This window comes from Lepidochelys kempii, chromosome 4 (assembly GCF_965140265.1).
Source record: "Lepidochelys kempii isolate rLepKem1 chromosome 4, rLepKem1.hap2, whole genome shotgun sequence".
Classification (NCBI taxonomy): Eukaryota; Metazoa; Chordata; order Testudines; family Cheloniidae; genus Lepidochelys; species Lepidochelys kempii.
This window is the reverse complement of record NC_133259.1, coordinates 115,811,269-115,825,608: the sequence shown is the minus strand read 5'-3', so window position 1 is coordinate 115,825,608 and position 14,340 is coordinate 115,811,269. Positions and strand designations below refer to the sequence as shown.

At 43.0% G+C, this 14,340-nt stretch overlaps 1 protein-coding gene across 3 annotated transcripts in view; it reads right to left on the bottom strand.

The window, feature by feature from the left end:
- Window positions 1-14,340, bottom strand: part of EVC (EvC ciliary complex subunit 1) — an 80,251-nt gene that overhangs the window by 31,829 nt on the left and 34,082 nt on the right. For 2 of the 3 annotated variants that reach the window (XM_073342536.1, XM_073342534.1), the window contains exons 10-11: window positions 10,242-10,390; window positions 5,480-5,578 (exon numbers count right to left, since the gene is read on the bottom strand). In XM_073342536.1, the coding sequence (XP_073198637.1) occupies window positions 5,480-5,578; window positions 10,242-10,390 (248 nt within the window). The remainder of the gene's footprint in view (window positions 1-5,479; window positions 5,579-10,241; window positions 10,391-14,340) is intronic. The other variant, XM_073342535.1, reaches the window with a different exon arrangement.

Sequence of the window (14,340 nt, the reverse complement as noted above, 5' to 3'; positions counted from 1 at the left end):
TATCAACAAACAGATTCAAGTGCTGGAGGGCCTGTCTACACTTGAAATGCTACAGAGGTACAGCTGCAGCACTACAGCTGTGCCATTATAATGCTTCAGTGTAGACACTCCCTACAGTAACAGGAGGAGTTCTCCCATCAATGTAGTTAATCCACTTCCCCAAAGGGCAGCAGCTAGGTTGACAGGAGAATTCTTCTGTTGACCAAACACTGTCTACTCTGAAGGTTAGGTCGGCTTCACTACATCGCTCAGAGGTATGGATTTTTCATACCCCTAAGTGATGTACCTGGGTCAACTTTTGCATGCAGAGTTGGCCTCAGAATAAGAATACTGAAAGCAAATAGTTGCATATAAAACAAAACCGTAACATGCTTTCTAGAGCCTAAATGTAACTAACAAGGCCTTCCCAGATCTCCTACAAGAGTGGTTTTCAACCTGTGGTCCACAGACTCCTAGGGGTCCCCAGACTATGTCTAAAGGCTAGCCTACACTGGCAACACTAAAGAGCCGCCATGGCAGCGGTTTAACACGCTTTGTGGGAACGCAGCAGAGCTCTCTCCCAGCACTCTAAAAAACCCACCTCAACGAGGGGCTTAGCTATGAGAAATAGTAAGTGGCGTGTACAATGAATTGACATTCTTTCATCTAGTCACCAGGGAAGTCATTCAGTCAAACTCGTGCTCCCCTTTCACAACGCTTTAACGCCAATACCTGCATAGAGATTATCCTGTCATTCTGCATGATCTTGAATCTATGGGACAGGTTCTCTGCTCACGTATACCAAGGTAAATCAGGCAGAGGTGCTGGAACAAGTGGGGGTGCTGAGAGCCACTGAACCAAACTGTAAATTCTGTATACGATGGAAACTACTTCAAGCCAGGGAGTGCGGCAGCACCCCCAGCACTCCTAGTTCCAGCATCTATGAATTCAGGAGGAACTGCTGAACTGAACAGTTGCATCGGTATAAAAGTGTAAGCGACAGGAGCATCCGGCAGACGGGCTCCATATCGACTACCATGTTTAGCTTGTCTATCCACATTAAATGCCAAATCCTTTCTCCCATTTGTTGTAAGGGATTATGGCTTGACTGGCAATTCACTTGCAAACCACCACACTACTGAACAGACTCTTAAAATGCAGAAGCCAGTGAGCTGATCAGAAAGGGCAGAACCGGCAGCTTCTTAAAAAAAAAAAATCAGCATGATAGCTCCATGTCGCTAGCCTTCTGCCTCCTCCCTGGCGGATTCCTTCAGGCTTAAAACAGTCTATAGTATACATTTAATGAACTGTTTAAATGCAGGGTTGGATGGTTCAGATAATTAATAGTGGAACAGAGGCCTTTGTGCCATTAGGTCACTGGTTTAAAAACTGCCAGGGCCAGAAGTCATTGCATTTTTACCAGCTGAAATTGTCCCTCAGGAAACCACATGAGTCTATATGACTGCAGGATTTCTTGCACCTTTCTTCAAAGCGTCTGCTACTGGTCACTGTCAGAGACAGGATACTGGTGCAGATGGACCCATGAGTTTGATCCAATATGGTGATTCCTGTAATCTGTCCATTTCCTAAAGGATTACTGTCTATTTTATTCAAAATACCATCCAAACTGGCTCTGAATTCCAGGAGGACTGTTAAAAATAACTTAAGGGTTTTTAATTAGCAGCCATAGACTGAAAGGTCTGATTATGTACACTGGATTCCTCCTATCCCTGTAGATGGTCCAGGTTGAGGCACCTCCAGGCAGGGCGCCAAGGGGAAGTTTGTATTGCTGTCTGTGGTGAATGAAACCTTAATTCACTCTCAAACACTTTAAAAAGAGAAGAAACACAACCACCCTGTTCAATATGGCAGACTCTGCCAGGCTTTACATGACAAAGGGCATGATTCTACTGCCATTTTCCACCTTCCCTAAATATGGCCGGGCTGCTGAGATTCAATCCTCTAGCTCTGAGGGTCCCTGGTTCAATCTGTGGTGTGAGCCAAGATCGCAGCCAGGATTAGTGGTGTCTTGTCTGGGATTCACACTGCTGTGAGCCTCAAACGGTCAGGACCAGATTACTTACTACTTCTGGACTGAGCAATGTAATACACTAGTCACTTTGCACTGTGTCCCATTCTGTGTCCGATCCACAGAAGATGTGAGAGTTGTAACAGATGCACATCCCCAGTGAATGAGGCACAGAAGAGGACATGTAACTGAGTGACCAGTGGGTTACACTTATTAGCCTTTCATGAATGTAGCTGGGCTTCATTTTCCAACAAGATTCTAAAAATCAAATGAGAGAAGAGGACTTTTGTTTGCTTTTCATTAAATAGATTGGAGCAATTTTTTACTATTTTACCCTCCTTTGTAACGTACATTTGCATTTAGAAAAAGATGAAGTTTTAATTGAACAACAAACTAATTATTTGACTGTTTCTTCACCTCTTGAATTGAGCCTCTCACTTGCTCATGCCTCGGTGATGCATGCCATCTTTGTCTTGGCATTGTGAAGGAGTGTGGAGATATCATGGAATGGCAATGGCAAAATGGAAATGAAGGGCCTGATTGTGCCTGGCTGTAGCACAGCCATGCAGGAGAATAAGCTCCCTCATTCCTCTAGGCAGCCTTGCTGCACCTCACTTCCAGGCATGATGGGTGGAGAGTGGGCTGTGCATGGCGTCTGCAAGACAGTGGAGTGTGGGCAGGGGGAGCCTTGATTCTGGCTTTCTAACGTGCTAGCCAAAGCATCTGGGATTCCAAGATAAAGGAACTGCATAAATTACTCTTCCCCTGGAGCAAGAGGTGCAACAGAGGGAGAGGAGAGGAGAGGAAACAGGGAAGAGACTGTGCTTCTCTGAGACATAATTTCTTCCCTGGGATTCTCCTTTGCCTTTGTTTCATGCCCCAGGTAATAGACATTTTTAATAACGACTATGCCTTGTACACTCAAGCTGGTGGAAATCATGGTAGCTCTGTTTGACTTCAGTGGAGATACACTGGTTTACTCCAGCTGAAGATCAAGCCTGTTCTTAAAGCTTTTGGAGAGTAAGGTAAGTTCCTTTTCATTCACAGCCTATGCCTCTTATGTAGTGTACTTTCTGATGTCATCCTTTTAATACGATCAATAGCAGCTATGCCTAGGAGAGCGAGGGGGACCACTATTTGATATTGATGCATTAGCTGATCACATTTGATGGACACGGATAAAAGGATGCTTATTGTAAAAACAGATGTGAGTTTAGTTTCCTGAATGTAAATTCCTGGTAGATATCAGTCAGTTTGCTAAACCATTGAAGAACTTGCTTTAGTTTTACATGACTGGCAGTCTTAACTCAGGACGGACCCAGGAGTGGAATAGCAGGTACAGTATAGAACATAGCAGGTTATGGCTGAGTGAGAGGGAGCTTTCTGTCAGCCTGTCAATATTAGAAACATTTAATTCACCCAAATATTTTTAATGGAAAACAAAACTTAGCCAAAAGCAAGGCTGCAAGAAATAGGATTTTAAGCTGGTCCTAAAATGTCCGTGAAGTAGAATTTCCAATAATGGAATACAACTTCCATAAGTATTGTGTTCAGGGGGAAATATCTTTGATGCTAAGGACATCAAATGAAATGACAAAGGTTAATGACTCCTATACAGAGCATACGTATCACATGTAATACCAGTAGACATGCTGACTTGCTCTTCTTAAATTAAAAAATTACCGGAAGAAAGCGCCTACTCAGATTCACAAACACAACCATCCAAACCATTTTTCCCCCATTCTGAATGAGTAGTTTGTTCCTCCAATATACTTTTCCTAGAACCGTTACACAAACTTACTCCAGCAGGCGTTCATCCTCTACTAACTACAGTGCCACTGCTCAGTTTTTTCAAACTTTATCAAAACCTGATAGACAAAAAATGCACAGGGCAATGAAAACTCTGATAAAGTGAAACAAATGCACAATCCTATAATTAGTATTTACTAAGATGCCCATGAAACCAGGTGTGATATGGTCAAAAGATATCCGTGACACACTAGACTGGTCACAATTAATCAAAACAGAGCCTGTTAGACTACAACTAATCACTTTCAGCTCAATCAAAGGTCACTGATTTTTGCTACCATTAGATAGCATTAATCTTACACACATAATAACAAGATGACAAAGCATGAAAACTTCGCCAATAACAACAATTTCGAATTAGCAAGACCAATACTAAATATTACAAATTCAGATCCTCATTTAAAAGTGTCAGTGAACCAACACTGTGAATAAATTAACTCAGTACCTAGAGCTTTATCAGTAAATCAAGAAGCCTCATATGCTTTCCTTGTCTCTCTTGCATTTCCTCTATGACTGGGGTCACCCTAGCACTGGGGTAGGCAACCTTTGAGAAGTGGTGTGCCAAGTCTTCATTAATTTAAGGTTTTGTATGCCAGTAATAAATTTTACATTTACGGGGGCCCCCTGACGGAACCCCAGACTGGCAGCGGGCTGAGCGGTGCCGGCAGCAGATGGAACCCCAGACCGGCAGTGGGCTGAGTGTCTCAGCGTGCTGCCGGTCTGGGATTCTGTCTGCCGGCCCCTGCCAGCCGGGGTCCTGGCCACTGGCCCCATTCAGCCAGCTGCCGGCCTGGGGTTCCGTCTATTCAGGCTGGCAGCGGGCTGAGCGGGGCCGGGACCCTGGCTGGCAGCAGAGTGCCACTAAAAATCAGCTCCCATGCTGCCTTTGGCACGCGTGCCGCAGGTTGCCGACCCCTGCCCAAGCACCTTATCTGGGAAAAGTATTAGGGCATGAGATGCGTTTTCCCTTTCCTGCCTTGTATCTGGCACTGGTGCCTTCCTGCTGTAAGCCTTGTTTGCTGTTGTGATTGCAGAGTCCCCTGGTTGATGGGTTCACCACTTGGCTATACTCTTAGCTGAATACTGCAAGCTGAAAGAAGGGGAGCAGGCACTATAGGGTGGCAGGCTGTTGTAGCAAGTTGGTCTACCACGGCATGAGCTGTTGTCTCATTTGATATACTATGCAAACAGGATCCAAACCAAGGTAAGCTGGCAAGGTAGACATGTATTTAAAAATGTTTCCTAGTTCTAATTACCCCTGGGAGATTGTGTAGGCAAACGTTTCTCGTGGAAGCATAAAGGTGTGTGGTCACTTAGAGAGGAAACATTCTGCAAGTCTACAAAGGAAAGTTCTCCCTTATATTACCAAGAGATGACTTGTGGTCAGAGAATAAGTCATGAGTGTTTTTCATCTAGAGTGCTAGGAACCCCACATCTATCACAGATTAGGAGGAGACCAAATTCATTTTCATTTGTGACATCCAGGTCTCCTGGAGTAAAAGACTAAATCCCAAGCCCATTAGTGCACTAACCTAGCCTCTGGAAAGCTGCAGAATATCAAATGAATGATAAATCTCTGAAGTTTCTATGCCTGAGGTCTAGCTCTATTTTGTAACTGGATTGGAGATTTTCAGACTTTTCGCAGCCATTAGCACAAATCACCTGATAGAGCTCTGCAACGGCCTCAGTGCTTTGGCAGTCATCCTCTTCTTCCAGATCATGCAGTGTCTGTCTCTGCTTCTCTAACATTTCATGGCAGGCCTAAGATTAATAGAAATAAAATAGGGAAAAAAACGTGTAAAAATATGTGTTTTAAATAGCTGAAACTATGGTCAGCATGAAAGCTACTGACTGACAAATAAAGCAAGGGTACTTTTTTGGCAGCATCAGGGATCCAAATACTGTAAAAGCTAGTAGGGAAAAAGCTGTCCTAGCTGACTGGTAGAAGATCATTAGCAAGGACTGAAAAGCATTAGTACAGTACAGTATAGCTGAAAACTGGCCTACACAAAGTAAACTGGTGATTTCTGTACCTATTTAAAGTAGGCAGGTGTCAACAAAAAAGTCTTTAGCAAAGAAGAAAGGATTAAATCAGCATAGTCTGAATTACTGTCTCACTCCAAAGAGATAATCACTCCAGAACTGGGTTGAGAAAAATCGGTGGGTCACAGAAGAGATGTTTAGTCTACCAGCCTGTATACAAAGCTGTTCTGTGAACTGATAACTTCACTTTCTAGTATTTCAGTCTGTTCACCTTTCATGGGCACTATACTCAATATAAAAAGAAGCAGCACTAATCCTAGGTAATGCTGATGATAGTAGCTCACATACTTAGTCATATATCATTACAATCAAAAGACAGACTGTATGGGCAGAATGGGCAGAAGAATTCACATGACTTCATATGACTTCCTACATCTCACATGCCACTGGACTTCCCTGAATCAATTCTTGCTTCAAATCCAATAGCTGAATAGGTTGAACTAGAGCATATCTTTTAGGAAAACATCCAATCTGTATTTTAAAATTTCCACTGATGGAGAATCTACCATGTCTGTTGAGTTGTTCTGCTGGTTAATTACCCTCACTGTTAAAAAAAAAAAAATTGCATCTTATTTTTAGTCTGAATTTGTCTAGTCACCTTTCTCTTTGATAAACTTGTGAAACAATCTAATTAGTTTCTCACTATACGGCATGTTTTCCGATCCTTTAATCATTCTCATGGCTCTCCTCTCAACCCTTTCCAATTTTTCAACATCCTTCTTGAAGTGTGGACATAAACTTAGAGGGAAATAAATATTCACCATCTCTGTGACAGCTTAGACAGGTTTGAACTTGCAACCACTTGAACACAAAGCATGAAAATTTCCATTAAGCTACTGCATAGTATTAACAAGAATAACTTATTTGGTTGTTAATCAAGTCATACCGAAGGAAGGTGGTTCATTTGTTGCTCCATAGAGCATTTGGACTTTATCTTAGAGTGGAGGAGAGAGTCACCTGCTCACAAGGACCCATTTCACTATTGGGGCAGAAGGGTGAGAGCATCTCATGGCTCCGTTATATTTCATGGAGGAATTTCTTAACATCATAGTTTTATATCCTGTGCTGCAATACAAAAGCTGAAAAAATTGGCAAACAGCTATAAATCCCCTAGCCTGCAACAAATGTATTATTAGTTACAACTGTTACTATGCAATTTATTGGTTAGATGACAAAGTTATTTGTAAGACTATGGTATGTAAAAATGAAGGCATTTTCTTTGCACGACTGAATTTTTCTTGCCTTTGCAGAAGAAAGTCTTGATACAAAATTTCTTAATTTCAGTTAACATGCTCTGGGTGTCTACCAAGAAGTCCATTAAACAGGAGTACAAACAAACATTAAAGTGTCCAGTGAACAGAAAACTGCATAATAAAATTAACTGTTTATATTTGATCAAGACAAAGAGCCTAAGAGATATAAAATTCCACTACAGATACACATGTGTTTTTAAATGGCTGGAAGCCTGCTCCTACACTGTTCCCCCCCCCCCCCCCCCCGTACATTATGGAGAGTGTTCTTTAACCAAACTTCATCAAGGAAGCACTGCAGACAAAATATAGTAATTGCATTATCTAACTTACACAATGTAATTACAAAGCTCGGACTGCAATAAGAAGTTGTAGCATTGAGGTCAGCAAAATCTGTCAGTTTGTTGTAATGGGAAAAAAGTTTTCTCGAACAATCTAGCTGAGTTTTTACATTTTAAACTGTTCTATTAATTTTAAAAAACAATCTAATATTGTGGGGTGGTATCTTAGTAAGTAGACATGCTGCCCTTAAATCATTTCTTTCCCTGATAGTTGAGGATGAATTTTAAAATAATGTAAAGTCTGTAGTTCTCAGTAATTACAGAAGTCCTGTCGCTTTCAGCATTTAGGGTTTCATCATTCTGATAACATCACTGTTAACTTTGCCAGTTTTGCTGTAAGATTATATAATTGTTGATCAAAACACCATGTCTTAAATCAAAGTATCCATGAACAACCACTAATCTTAATTCAAAGCAACGTGCCCTGCCAAGTGCTGTGTTGCCAAAATTATTAACAGGGGACCCCTTCAATTATCCCTCAGGTGACATTAAATATTCTCCTCTACTTCACAATCTTCCAGCACAGATTTTTAAGGCCAGAAGGCACCATTAGAACATCTATTTTGATTTCATGGATAATACAGGCCACAGAATTTCACTTAGTTACCCTTCTGAGACCAAAATCATGTGTGTGACTAAAGCATATCTTCCAGAAAGGCATCCCGTCTTCACTGAATCCCATCCTGTTCCTCTCCCAAATTCCACAAATCCTTTCACCCAACACACCCACCAGAGCCATTTCCTTCACTCCTCTTGACCAACCAAAGTTCCCTGTCCCCAGCACCTGAAGAAGGTCTCCTTTGGATGTGTCCCCCTACCTGGCAGCTGTTCCTCACAGTAGCACTGGTGGGGTAGGCAAGTCATCCTAGAGCCTCTGCTGTCAGTGGTAGCAGCAGATTGGTTATCGGGATGGGTGACTGTAGGGACTGGTCACTTAGGGAATAGATTCTTAAGAATGGCAGCTCTTCCCTGACTGGTGTTGGCCTGTCCTAAATGGTCTGAGGGGGCCAAGAGGAGGAGTGTGTTTTCCTATTGTGGTGGTGGTGGGAAAGTTGGGGGAGGCAGGCTCTGGTCCCTCTCCCAGTGCCAGCTCTTTAGCTCCATGCTGGAGCTGGGCAGGCAAGCACCAGCAAGCTACAGGATTTCCACTCAATATGGAAATAGCCTAGGGAATGTCTACACTTCAAATGTAAGTTGACCTATGTTAGGTTGACTTTCAGCCATCACAGTAATTGCTGCAGTGGTTCATGTCCACTCTACTGTCCTTCAGTTGGTGGTGTGTGTCCTCACCAGGAGCATTTCTGCCAACTAAAGAGGGCCAGTGTGGGGGGCTGAGAACCTAGACTCTCAGCTCTGTGTGCAGCTCCCTAGCTCCCTGCCAGAAGCCTGACTGCCCCACTGTCTCCCTCCCCTCCCCCCCCGCCAGATATTAGCTCCCCACTCCTCACCGGGAGCCCAGCAGGTGCACCAAGGCAGGGAGCCTAGCAGTTGAACAGAAGCTCCCAGCTCCCCACTGGCTGCACAGAGGCTTCCGGCTCTCCGCTTCCTGCCGGCAGCCACACGGACGCTCCCTGTTCCCTGTGGGGAGCCTCAGCACCAGCCTGGCTGGGCGCAGGGAGCTAGGAGACAGCCACCCTCTAGCTGTCTCCACCCATCCTGGGGTGACAGCCCAACTTCCTTGTCAATTTCACGGCTCCAGCATGTAAGTAACCTGCAGTATCTACCCAGACACTGCTTCGCCTTCACTATGCCGCCATAACTCCACCTCCACAAGAGGAATAGGGCTTATTATGTCAGTGTGGTAGGGCACTTACATCGGTAGGAGCAAGGCTGTAGTGTGGACAATGACATAATTAGATCAATGTAAGCTGCCTTACGTCAGCCTAACTCTGTAGTGCAGACCAACCCTTGGCCCTGCATCCTCTCCTTCTCTTTGCGTGCTGCTGACAGTGTGGAAACTTCAGGGTGCCTTTTGCATGGACTTCCTTTTGGCACTGGTTGCAGACACAGTATGAGAGTTCCCATTGCAGCAGTTGCTACAGCAATGGAGGGTACCACCACAGCACTGTTATTCCTTATTATTAGTATTACATTAGCACTTAGAGGCCCCAGACATGCTCTGCCAGGCCAGGCACTGTACATACCCAAACTAAGAGAGATTCCCTGCCCTGAAGAACTCAAAAGACAACACATCATGAGTATTATTATCCCCATGTTACATGGGGCGGATCTGAGGGACAGAGATCAAGTTGCAGTGGGGGAAGTTTAGATTAGATATTAGGAAAAACTTTTTCACTAAGAGGGTGGTGAAACACTGGAATGCGTTACCTAGGGAGGTGGTAGAATCTCCTTCCTTAGAGGTTTTTAAGGTCAGGCTTGACAAAGCCCTGGCTGGGATGATTTAACTGGGAATTGGTCCTGCTTCGAGCAGGGGGTTGGACTAGATGACCTTCAGGGGTCCCTTCCAACCCTGATATTCTATGATTCTATGATTCTATGTACCCCGGAAGTTTATAGAAGAGCTAGGAGCATGGCAGCTGCCAAGCAAGCGAGAGGTGGCTAAGTCCCAATCTCAGAGAGGGCTTTAAAATTTTAACAAGCAAAGCCAACCCTAGTATTTTGGGGCAGGCCTATGCAGTCCTGTCCCCCATCCCCAACTCTGCCCTAGGCTACTGAAGACATGTCATGAGGACACAAGCTGGCAGTTCTGGTGGACTGGGAGAACCTCAGAGAATGTTACAATGGCCCTAAAACAAACCAAATAGTGAATATAAATCTTTACACAGTCACCTTCAGAAACTCATCGAGTTCCCCTATTTTCTGAGTTTTACTGAGGAGATCCCCTTGTTCATCCTTCTGAGCTTGTTTGAGCTCTCTTATCTTCCTTGCACGACATGCCAGGAGTTTCACGATTAGGTCTTTACCTTGTTGGACACATTCTGGAATATAAAATGTAAATGATTAGGTGTTACAAATCTATAATTTGGGGAAAATAAGTGTGTGAACTTTCATTTCTGGTTTAAAAATGGATATAGTGGTAAAAAAAAAAAAAAGCCTGTGTTCAAGCAGTTTGACTTTTATTTCTTAAATAAATATATGCTATTGTAGGGGTGGCAGCACTGTCCAGTGTATAGGGCACTTGACTGGGTGCTAGGACTTCAGGGTTCTATTCCTGGCTATGCCTCTGACTTGCTGCATGATCTTGGACAAGTCACTTAGGCCAAAGCTTTCAGTATCCACTGATTTTTTTGTTTTATTTTTTGGGTGGGGGTGGGTGCCAGCTTGAGACATTTGAGGCCGAACTTTCAGACACTCCACAGCTCCAGATGAGTTTGCCTGGCAGATCCAGACATCTGCTATCCAATCCTCCCTCACCTCTGTCTTTTCATCTGGTATTCACCTAACTCCCTCAAAAAAATACTAACCATTTTTTCCTATAGATACCTAAATAATTCACTAGTCCCCCAAATAAACCATGCAGCTAAAGATGAATTCAGAAAATGAATGTTACATTGTGGCAGCTATTCTGCCACCATATCAAGGTGTTTTAGCTATGGGAAGTTCCTTGTTGTGGGGAGATAAAGCAGTGCATTATATAAACTCTGCACATTACTCATGCCCAGTGCTAATTTATTATAAACATCAGCCTGCCGCCGAACATAAATTCCCTGACAAATCATTTGAAAATGCACTTAAAGTCCTTAATTAAAAATCCAGATAGTGCAGTGCCCATTCCCCACCGCCACCCCCTAAAAAGGTCTACACTAACCTTGGAGGTTTAAAAAAACATTTTGAAATACAGTCCTAGTCTACACTACAAACTTATGTTGGCAAAACTATGTCGCTCAGGGGTGTGGAAAATCCCCCCTCCCGAGTGACGCAGTTCTATGTCGATGGGAGGGCTTGTATGCAAGAAGTTTGAGATAATCTTTTAATACAGGAGGTTGCTTAATATGTGTGTACAGATTTTACTCTTGCGGACAAAAGGACCTACTTCTCATAAAACTAAGGCCTTATCAGCTGCATCTCTGTCTTGCAGCAATGCAAATACGACTGTGAGAAAAACAAAAGGAATGAACTCAAACTTTAAGGGCTTACTTTTAGAAAAACACAACAGCCCCGAGGTAGGCATATATGTCCTCCTTTTAAAGAACTAGCAGGGCGCATCCATTAAACTCTTTGCTTAAACTGTTGTTCATATGACTACTTACCAATTTTTTTAGAGAGGACAAAACCTGCGGAATGGGGATTGATGGCCTTGAGATATGGCAAAACTCACACTTCGAAACTAGCTGAGAATACGAGCAACTCTCCAGTGAGAGTATTTACATTCAGGCTGTTCAGCTCCTAGAGCTTTGACAAGGACAGCATGCCAATAGGGCAGGTAAAGAATCAATTATCCTAAGATAGCCAGATTTGCTTTGCTAGCAGACAAAGGATTTTACTCCAGACTGATCACTTTAGAATCAAAATCATTTAACAAAGACAGCAAGGATTTACTTTCAAATATAAATATATAAAACCAGCTTCCAACCTTACCCCACTTGGTGCTTGACCCAATGCCCACTGAGTTGAATGGAAAGATTCCCCATGACTTTGATGGATGCTGAATCAAGATGTTATGAAGGGGACGAGAGACATAAATACTCTTGTGGCAAACCACGGAATTAAATCAATACAGAATAATGTAGTGATATGTTAAACCTTTGCTCCTAACTGACTAGATACTCTTTATTTAAAGTGACAGGTTTCAGAGTAACAGCCGCCTTAGTCTGTATTTGCAAAAAGAAAAGGAGTACTTGTGGCACCTTAGAGATTAACCAATTTATTTGAGCATAAGCTTTCATGAGCTACAGCTCACTTCATCGGATGCATAAAGTGGAAAATACAGTGAGGAGATTTATATACATACAGACCATGAAAAAAAGTGAGGATGTTTTTATACACACAGACCATGAAAAAATGGGTGTTTATTACTACAAAAGGTTTTCTTTACCCCCACCCCACTCTCCTGCTGGTAATAGCTTATCTAAAGTGATCAGTCTCCTTACAATGTGTATGATAATCAAGGTGGGCCATTTCCAGCACAAATCCAGGGTTTAACAAGAATGTCTGAGGAAGGGGGGGGGGAGGAGGAATAAACAAGGGGAAATAGGTTACTTTTTATAATGACTCAACCACTCCCAGTCTCTATTCAAGCCTAAGTTAATTGTATCCTATTTGCAAATTAATTCCAATTCAGCAGTCTCTCATTGAAGTCTGTTTCTGAAGTTTTTCTGTTGTAATATCGCAACTTTCATGTCTGTAATCATGTGACCAGAGAGACTGAAGTGTTCTCCGACTAGTTTATGAATGTTATAATTTTTGACATCTGATTTGTGTCCATTTATTCTTTTACGTAGAGACTGTCCAGTTTGACCAATGTACATGGCAAAGGGGCATTGCTGGCACATGATGGCATATATCACATTGGTAGATGTGCAGGTGAACGAGCCTCTGATAGTGTGGCTGATGTTATTAGGCCCTGTGATGGTGTCCCCTGAATAGATATGTGGCACAGTTGGCAACGGGCTTTGTTGCAAGGATAGGTTCCTGGGTTAGTGGTTCTGTTGTGTGGTATGTGGTTGCTGGTGAGTATTTGCTTTAGGTTGGGGGGCTGTCTGTAGGCAAGGACTGGCCTGTCTCCCAAGATTTGTGAGAGTGATGGGTCATCCTTCAGGATAGTTTTTAGATCTTTGATAATGCGTTGGAGGGGTTTTAGTTGGGGGCTGAAGGTGATGGCTAGCGGCGTTCTGTTATTTTCTTTATTTAAAGTGGTAAATATTCAGAGCAATGCACAGGTTCACAACTCCCATTAATGAAAGTGGAACTCTGATTCCTAAATTCAACTTGTATCACTCCAAGATATGGTTAAAACTCGGTAGGCTTCAAAGTCAGTTTAAAAAAAAATCAAATACACAACTGTAATAAATTCCTCACACGTGATGAGCAGAGCGATAATGATGGTTAGATATGTCTGTCAAAGTATTTTGATTTAAGTCAAAGTAGAACAGTTGTTAATGAGAACAGGACAAGTCCCCTCCCCCCTCCTATACCCCAGCCATGGGGCATGGAGGCATGGGAAACAATAAAGAGCCTGCAAAGTAAACTACAGTGCTCTTCTCCATGACCCCCCCCCCCCACTCTTTCTTGAGTTGGCTGGGAAGACATCTATAGCTCTGTGGCCAAGAGTCAGCATTCATCCATATTGAGTAGGGAACTATCATGTGTTGCATCTATTCATACGGGCTTAGCAGTAGGTGGACAAGATTTGGTTCAATCTTGTAGATAGTGAAAACCCACCAAGGGATGTGAAAATGCAGAGCAGGGCCAAAGGAACTGTGAGCTGCAGGATCAGATGTTTTCATCTTGCAAATAGATGCAGGTCCTTGATACATGGGAGCTGGTGGGAACTATGACTGCATGAACAGAGTCTAAGGACACCGTTTCCAAATTACTAGTAATTGTAGCTGCCTGAAGTATTGGGTGTCCAACTTAAGACAACTTAGAGTCCTGTCTTTCAGAGGGTGGCTACTCAGCACTTTCTTAAAGCCAGGCTTCCTTAAGCAATATCAATTTACACACTCCAAAATTGAGGCTCCAAAAATTATTATTCAGTTTTGAAAATATTGGCCTACACTTCCTATTGTCCTGCATGTGTATGGCACTGAATATATGAAAACAAGGCTCTTTCATCCTGCCCTTGAAAAGCATAATGGGGAACCTGGAATACCAGGAGTTATTAGTTTGTTGGGAGATCCCAGCTTCTGCAATGCATGAGGGACTTCAGGCTAGTGAGCCATTCTGCTCCAGATTTTCTAGCTACAAAATACCTGTCTGTTTAAACAAA